This window comes from Cyprinus carpio, chromosome B11 (assembly GCF_018340385.1).
Source record: "Cyprinus carpio isolate SPL01 chromosome B11, ASM1834038v1, whole genome shotgun sequence".
NCBI lineage: Eukaryota > Metazoa > Chordata > Actinopteri > Cypriniformes > Cyprinidae > Cyprinus > Cyprinus carpio.
The window spans coordinates 8,517,879-8,527,115 of NC_056607.1; the positions used below are offsets into that span (position 1 = coordinate 8,517,879).

General features: G+C 36.9%; 1 protein-coding gene across 1 annotated transcript; it reads left to right on the forward strand.

Moving 5' to 3' along the window:
• The first annotated feature begins 4,607 nt into the window (after positions 1-4,607).
• Positions 4,608-8,929, forward strand: LOC122138808 (maternal embryonic leucine zipper kinase-like). Its single transcript, XM_042733431.1, has 7 exons — positions 4,608-4,661; positions 5,765-5,932; positions 6,296-6,358; positions 6,680-6,774; positions 7,040-7,422; positions 7,525-7,701; positions 8,829-8,929. Exons 1-7 carry the CDS (start codon positions 4,608-4,610, stop codon positions 8,927-8,929), a joined length of 1,041 nt encoding a protein of 346 aa, XP_042589365.1.
• Positions 8,930-9,237: the final 308 nt, after the last annotated feature.

The following is a 9,237-nucleotide window of genomic DNA, read 5'->3' on the forward strand; positions in this document are numbered from 1 at the left end:
AGTAGGCTGTTAATAGTTAAACAGTTTCCTCAAAAAGACCACACTGAACAACATTAACCAACTTGGGGGTCAAATCTTATCCTTTTAGCAGGGTTTAATGGTTTTTATGAATGCATTTAGTCTTTTTTAATGGGTTCACTCAAAGATATCATTTTGTAAAGTTTGGTTTTGTAGTCTTGCTGCTGACGATGTTAAAGAAATATCCTGGGGTCAATTTAAGTTAAGCTCAATTGACAGCACCTGTTGCATAATGTTGATTATAACAAATATTCATTTGGACTTTGCAAATGTATTTTTTATAAATAGTATTTTACGACTATTTCATTGTTGTTTTTACAGCATGTTTGACCAAATAAATGAAGCCTTGGTGAGCATAAGAGAAACATTTGCAAAGAAACATTTGAAATAATATGAATCAGAATCAGAATCAGAATCAGAATGAATCAGAATCAATCATATGAATCAGAATATGTACATGGCCATTATGAAATCCCCAGGTCTTATGGATCAGAGCAGTGCCAGTGCATGTGCCAGTCAGCCAGCTGCCTAGTAACATGGCCTAGGCTGCACCCAGAGAGTCATGCCATCACGCCAAGAACAATAAATATTTATAGAAACTATTCATGGAATAATGGCAGGAATGAAGCTTTGTCGGACATGCATAAATGTGGTTCTGTGCTGCAACAAAGCGGCCCCAGGGATGACTTTTATATGCCCCACTTTATTGAGTTGATGACCAATGACTTGCATTGTGTCACATTTCCACACATTTTTTGAGGGTAATCTTATTTCTGCATGAAGTTCAATATATATATATATATATATATATATATATATATATATATATATATTTGGGGTCAGGTTTTTCTATATAGTCTCTTATGCTTACCAGGGCTGCATTTATATTATCCAAAATACAGTAAAATATATATATATATATATATATATATATATATATATATATATATATATATATATATATATATATAAAACGTTAATATTGTGAAATATTATTATTAAATTGAATACATAATTAAATATGTAATTTATTCCTGTCACAAAGCTGAATTTTCAGCATAATATTCAGAAATCAGAAATTCATCTAATGTTGATTTGATGCTCAAGAAGCATTTCATATTATTATTATTATTATTATTTTTCAGGATTTGGAATCTTTTGCAATATTATAAATATCTTTGCTGTCATATTTAATCAATTTAATGCATACTGGTTACACACCTTAAAAAAGCATGACTCTGGGCTGCTAAATCTTCTGTTTCTATTGCAAGTGAACACCACAGACTACACTGCTCCACCGTTGCTGTAGGATATACTGTCTACCCTATCAAGGGCCTAACTTTGCTGTCGTAAGAGTCGACGGGTAGATTACACCCTCCGGTTTTCCTTTCAACCAAGCTGACACATTTTACCTTTAGTTATGTTACATATGTCATCAAAGCACCTCTGGCTTTTTACAGATGTTGGAAAAGCATGAGAGCATGCATATCTCTGTAGTCCAAAACAATCCCTCCATCTCATTTTATATGTACATGTTAACATCTGCTTCCATATTCTTTGCAGTTCTTTGGTCATACCGATGTCTGTTAATAATAAGCTGCTTTGAGGAACAGGAAGAGGTGGTTTGAAGAGCGGAGGGTTCGCCTTTTATTGTGCACCGGGAAATTAAAGCAGGGGGCATATCTGTGCATGCAGGCTGGAGAAATCATGGCAAAATCCTCATAATATCCAGCACATCCTGTGTTTGTGGAAGTAGAGATATTGGGGCCTAAAACTGTTTTTGTTCGCTGCCATTTTGTGCTGCATGCATTTGAAATTCACTAACATGGATGTTTCAGTGTGACTTTTAAGCACACCTAGGACAACTGTCTCTGGCTGTAAGAAATTTATCCTATGGCTATTTGGGGAAAAAATATGCAGGCATGAATGTGGAAAAATCAGTGTGTATGAGAATAGATCTAAAATGTGCTTGAGGGAGATTTCACTATGAGAAATCTAATCCTGTCAACAGAATGGCCCTGTCACCGCCTCTTTGATGGAAAATACCACACAGTAATTTAATATTTGGAAAGGCTTTTCCAGGGACATAACATAATTATCAACCTACAATTCAATAAAGGAACTCAAAGATCAGGGGCTTTAGCCTTTCAGCTACTTTTAATATGACTTTGATCTCTGAAGTAATCACAGTCACAGTAACATTTGTTTGAATAGCCAAATAATTAAAGTGAATGGCAAATATGCTATTTATTTACTATATATATATATATATATATATATATATATATATATATATATATATAGATATATATAGCATCACTGTAAAATTGTGAGGAAGAGCTGAGCAAGTCTTGCACTAATGAAGTAATGAATACCAACAAAAAAAGTTTGAATTATATGTATGTAAAAGGAGAATGCATGTGTGTGAAAGCAAAAAAAAATTATGTATGTGTAAGCAGAATGTATGTGTGTGTGTGAGAGAGTAGAAATGTATGTATGTGAATGGAGAATGTAAGTGTGTGAGAGTGCCAGAATGAATTATGGCTTGTATGGCCCCTCATACAAAAGCCTCTAAGTGCCATCTCCTATGTATAGGTTCAGTAATTTTACTCTAATGGCAATGTGTAGGTCCTTTTCTATGCAATTAAAGTGAAATAACTTAACATAAATATAATGGTCTGATAAAAATGCTAATTTAGAACAAAATTTTAGCTGGCAAAAGGATTATGCATGTTATGCAAATTTAATTAACAGATTTATTCACATTTTAACATAGTGTTTTGTCAATGTCAATGTCTAACAAAAAAAAAAAAAAGTCAAAAATCTAAAATTTTAAGTTTCATTCTGAGTACAGATTTCTCGACTAACATTTTACTCTGTAGTTAAACTCACTTTGGAGGACATTAGGAGTGGATGTGTCTGCAGACAAAGGCACAATTAAGTTCACCAAAAGTCTGGAAGAATGATTCCAGGAGTGAAATGTGGAGAAAAAAAGATAAATGCAAGCGCTCCTTTCTCCTCCCAAGCCTTCCTCAAAACTCACAGATCTCTACCAGCATACTTCTCATATTAAAAGAAAACAAGTTACACAAATGAGACAGATGTTTCTTGTTTGTGATGACAGTTGCCATACTCCTCCCCTTTCTTCCTTTACTTTTTTGTGAAGCTTCAGGTTGTGCAATGACCCGGGGCCATCACAAAGTCCTTATCCTGATACTAAGCACTGGTGTAGAATCATGCAGTAATTATTATTCCTCATGCATTTCAGAATTACACTACAAAAGAAACAGGAATCAGACATTCACCCATTACTGCCAAGTATCGATTTCCCTTATCACAAAAGAAGTGATCATAAGAACGAAATAGTTTGAAGTGGATGACTAATTAAAATAATTTAACCAATTACAACAAAACATTTTTTCATATCCAGCTCAATTTTTAAAATGTGCTATGAAGCAGCATAGCAAGTTTGATTGCTTAAAAATTTAAGGCAACAACCAAACATAAAATAGTTCACCCAAAAACGAAATTTACTCAGATTTGGAGAAATGTAGCATTACATCACTTGCTCACCAATGGATCCTCTGCCGTGAATGGGTGCCGTCAGAATGGGAGTCCAAACAGCTGATAAATACATCACAATAATCCACATGACTCCAGTCCATCAGTTAATGTCTTGAGAAGTGAAAAGCTGTTTTCTATCTCTAACCTCTATCCATAAAATTGCTTTCTCTAGTGAAAAAGTCATCTTGTCTGAATTTGAAGAGAAACAAGAACTGATCAGTTAACAAGCCAAAACAGTGTAAAAGAGTTCTAAATTAATATGTTGGTGGATTTTGATGTGAGAGGAAAACAGGAGATGGACTTTTTCACTGGAGGAAGCGTTATGGACTGGAATTTGGACTCATTTTCTGATGGCACCCATTCACTGCAGAGGACCTATTGAGGATCTAAATGTCTCCAGATCTGTTCCTGTTCCTGTATGGCCTGTGCATTTTTATTTTTGTTTGAAATATACCTTTAAGTTTAAGTTGAAGGAGTCAGCACCAATAGCCTCATGAGTAGCATGCTGACATACAGTGCTGTTGCGCTACAGGCGTCCTGAGTTTGTATCCGAGCTCGAGGACCTTTCCTGATCCCGCCCTCCTCTCTCTATTCCACTTTGTTTCCTGTCAATTCTAAAACTGTCCCATCAATAAAGGCAAAAAATGCCCATTTTCAGGTAAATACTAATGGGTTGTCATTGGGAGCAGCATAAAGGATTTTAGGTTCAAGCTGGGGCAGCGGCTCGGTGCAAAGTATTGTTTGAGCATGAACCACAGAGAATTCCTCTACACTGGCTCATCCATCATGCAGTGATATATAAGGCCTTCCAGCCTGATGCAAACGCCCTCTGCCCAGCAGTCAGGAATCTAAATTTGTATCCACATATCTCAGAGGTGATGCAATTACTAAAACTATAGAGGTGCTTTCCATGTGTCCAAATATCAGATCCACAGGTGTAGGGACTGTCATGAGATCACAAATACAAAAAATAAAAAAGAGGATATGGCCATAAACAGGCCTTACACAATCCATCAACCTCAGCTATGTCGGCTTACCAACTGAGATTTCCCAGCCACCTGCACTGCGACTGCATGCTGGTATCACTAGTTTGGACATGGTTGTTCTGCATCCATGATATGGAAGTATGGTCAGTGAGATGAGCCGCTTAGCAGACGGGACAGGCTGTCAAAAGATAAGCTGAGGGTTTATGGATAGATGGGACACCCAAGACACCTGAGGGGCTCTTATTCGTGCAGAGGTGACCAAAAGAGATGGCCCATGGATGCGACACATGTATCTGAACAACATGAGCGAACTGGCATGTCATAATAAACTAAACTGAAGGATTACAGGAGTCACTCCTGGCTTCTCTGCACCTAAAACATACACTGAAAAAAAAGTAAATTTCACAATCAATTACCAAAAAATAAATCAAATGCAGATGTTTCCATACTGGTTTATATGTTGAGCATCAAAAAGTCATGAAACTAAATATGTTTCTTCAAAATGACTTGTCCTCCAAATGAATAAACTGCTAAATTTAAACATTTTTTTATCAGATTAAAATGGCAGATAAAGTTAATAGATAATAACATTAAATGTACTAAATTCATTTACACATTTGTTTTGCTATGGTTTGAGAATATATCTATTTTTGTAAAAGTAGGAAATTCAGATTCGTTGTTCTTTATAATCTTATAATATTTATAATTTATTTGTAATCTTCAGGTATCTCAAGGAAGGTGGTAAAACAGTCATTAAATATTTTGTCCCAAGCAGTTTCTGTGCTGTATCTAAGACCATTTTCTCATTCATTTATATATATTTTTTATCGCTTTAACGTGTCAAAAACTTTAAGTAGTCCTACTTTATAACAGCTTTATTTACATACCCCAATGAACAAGATACAGAGCAGGCTTTAATTATTCCTTTCAAATATTATTAGACAGGAATTTTAACCACTGATAATAAAACGATATACAGTATAGACCGTATAGACACTTGATGCATTCTCCTCAGCACCTTTAGTTTTATGACGTCCCATTTAGAACATCTCGCCTTTTTAATGGCTTGGAACTCACTCATTTTGTGGGTTGAAGTTTTGGAGTATTGACTGATTGATTGTTATCTGACTATTATCGTGTGACAAATATTGTTATCATGGGACTACATCCACGACTAAAAAAAAGTGATTGAAAAGGAGCATGTACAAGAGGCGCCTGTTGTTGCTGGTGGTATTGATGGAGGTAAGGAGGGAAAGAGAGAGGAGAAAAAGAAAAAGAAGCGCTCCTCAAGGTGGCTCTCTCTCCACTTTCCTCACCGCATAGCCGCTAAATATGAGCTGGCTGAGGCTGAGAAGAAGTACCAGGTTCAAGCAGGATCATATCCGACATTTACCGATGGTACAATCACATCAGCATGTCCTGTTTTAACTTAAGGCTGATTCTGTTCTTCTTTATTTTTAAATTAATAATCATGGTCCCACAACACTGCTGTCATAATCACATACATCACAGAAATTAAATTTAAGGTTTTTGACCAGAGCATGATCTGATATTAGCTTTATTAGGTATCATTACCAAACCAGTCAGTAAGCTAGAGGTTTAACAAATTGATTCACCGTGTTTAGAGAAGTTTAATTTTAATATATCAAGTCAAATGTGGCCCAAAGTGAAGAACCACTCAAATTTGAGTATATGTTACTGATATATTTGATTTGATTCATATATAGCTCCAGCTTCTGAAGTCCACCCTGCTGTTGAGGAACAGCTGGACCAGGACATCCCAGGCAAGGGTAAGAAAAATAAATCCATGAGAATTAGAAAATGTTATTATGAATTACTGTAAAAAAAAAAACAAAAAAAAAAAACGTATGATCTCTAAGTCATGACAACGTATTTATTAACTCATAAAAAATAAGTAAAGCAATTTTCAACATTTTCATAAGTTATACAAGATTCAGCTAATTTGTAAGTCAGTTTAGTGTATTTAATTTGAAGCGACTTAAACAGGTTGAAATAAAAATTTAAGGCAACTTTAAAACTTTTTACAGTAAAATAAAATATATATATAAAATTGTATTTCATATTAACTGCAGTTGTTTATCTCTTAATAGGCTACATCCACAGATGTTATAAAATCGGTGACAAGCTGGGTCAAGGAGGATTTGGCTTTGTCTACAAAGGGTCTCGCTGCAAGGAAGAACTTGAGGTTTAAATTATATATATATTCATATCTCTTGTTTTGTTGATCAGGTGTCTGTAAAATTTTCAGTGAAGCCACCAAACATGCCATACATCACAGTGTTGAGCAGGCTGTGCTCTATATTACTGCTTCTCAGTTTTCAGTTTATAACATATTAATATTAATCACAGACTACAAATGAGTTCTCAATAGGCATACTGTTCTGATTTGTGGACCAAGTCATTATTTGGAAACCCATCTCCATTTAAGGATCATATTTCCTTCTCATTAGCCTGGTCATCCCGAAAGTGTCTCATGGAGATAGTTTGACACTCACGGCCAATAAGAGCCCCAGAGGTCCTCAGATCATAAAACTTCTGGACTTGGAGGACAACAGAGACCACTACATCATGGTCATGGAGAGACCCGTTCCCTGCATGGACCTGAAAAGTTTTGTGAAACTCCACAGAGAGCGTCTTGATGAGGGAACGGCAAGAATGGTCATGCGGAAGGCCACTGAAGATGCTAATGTTTGCATCAAGCATGGTGTCTTCCATCGGGACATCAAAATGGAGAACCTGCTGGTGAACCAGGACACCATGGAGGTGAAATTGATTGACTTGATTGATTGGTGCAGTGCACTAATGAAGAAATTTGGCTACGAAGTCTTCAGTGGTATGTGTTATGAACTGCTTTGTTAATTATCTCACAAAGAACGGCATCCTGTGTAGTCATGATGTGGAAATATATCAAACGGACAAAATCTCTTTCCTCAAGGCACAAAAGTGTATTGTCCACCAGAGGTCACCGTTAACGGCAAATACCTCACAAAGCCAACAACAGTGTGGTCTCTAAGGATCCTCCTATTCATGATGGCATGCGGATATTATTCAACTGACTATGACCTGGATCTGATCAGTAAGAGGAACTGGACCAGACCTGGCCTGTCACAAGGTAAGATCTTCATGAAAGAAGAAAGAAGGTCAATCTGTATTCTAAATCACACAACAAAAACCTATAGCTTGAAGAAGAGCAGGTGTAAAGAATAAGCTAATAAATCAAACATCTTTCATCTTCTATCACAGGATGCTGCCAGATGATTTCTGCATGTCTGCAGTCTGATCCACAGCAGAGGATCAGTCTAGAAAAGATGCATCTCCATGTCTGGTTTGAGGCACTAGATGAGCTAAATGTTTTTTTGTTTGGTTTGCTCATCAGTCATAAACTTCTTTATGTCCTTGCTACATTTCTGGACCTTGATCGTGTTAGGACTCTTGCTGTGAAGGTCAGAGAGCTCTCGGATTTTATCAAAAATATTTCAATTTGTGTTCTGAAGATGAACGAAGGTCTTACAGGTTTGTAACGACATGAGGGTGAGTAATTAGTGAAATAATTTTCATTTTTGGGTGAACTTTCCCTTTAAGTTTATTAGTCTGTTAAAATTGTGTAATCCAAACAGATGGGAATTTCATATGCAATTCATTCATGTAAATCTTAAATTTAGGCCAAAATATTTTTTGAGTGCAGTTTAAGGCGAGTAAAAAAAAACATTAAAATCATATTATTCATATATAGCCTAAACCTGACTATGCAAACCAAAAAAGTTGCATTAGTTGAATTTCATGTCACCCCCCCCAAAAAAAAGGCTAGGGAAAAAGAAAGTGTGAGAGACTAAGATGTTCCCAAAGCCGATCCAACATAAAGACAGCCTGCGTGTTCTTACAGTGCAGTTGCGGTATGTATGCAAGACTCTTGAGTTTAAGCTCTGCTTGTTGCCACGTTACAGATGGCCAAAGGGTGGTGGGGAGCAGGGGATGTGGGTTTTTGATTTAAGACTCTGTAATATTTCAACGCGCATAGCAGTCGCAGTCCACGGCCTAAACTTTCAACACATCCCACACTGACTGGCACATCTGACGCTTCAACCCAGCCCTCTTCTGGCTTATCTGCGGCTTCATCTCTCGCTGTGCAGACTTAAGCTTGACAACACCATCACTGAAAGACATGGAGTTGGGTTTGTCACCTCTACCGCTAATATTTATGGGTCTTTTGAGGCTTATGCGATTCTTGAGTCCTTCTAGGTTTAGCCTTTGGCTCTAATTGGCGCTTCAGGCATGATGAAGAGAAATGCCATCCTGCGGGAGACATCACAACACTCTCCAAGAAGAGCATGGCAGGGTAATGAAACTAACGTCAAACCCAGTGTTTGCTTTGGATGGGAATCAGCTTTACAGCTCTCCCACTTGGGACAGGAGAGATCCAAAAGCAGTGGACAGCTTGGACAATATGTTTAAGTCTTGCCTAGATGACAAATCACCCCTATTCTCGGATAAAAGTTTAACATTTCAAAATCATCCACCTGGAAATTGCGAGTACAAAGCATGAAGTGATGGGGAAGACCTGCATAGGATCACACTGACCCCAAATCACACATCTGAAGATACACGTGTACAAGTCATTGAGTACAAACGCTTGCCCTCAGGAAACACA

Bases quoted from the DNA above. Each gene is read 5' to 3' on its own strand.
- LOC122138808 (XM_042733431.1), top strand. From the start codon at position 4,608: ATGTCGGCTTACCAACTGAGATTTCCCAGCCACCTGCACTGCGACTGC. The intron at 6,359-6,679 runs GTAAGAAAAATA...ATCTCTTAATAG, and splicing joins CCAGGACATCCCAGGCAAGG to GCTACATCCACAGATGTTAT. The intron at 7,702-8,828 runs GTAAGATCTTCA...GAGTCCTTCTAG, and splicing joins CAGACCTGGCCTGTCACAAG to GTTTAGCCTTTGGCTCTAAT.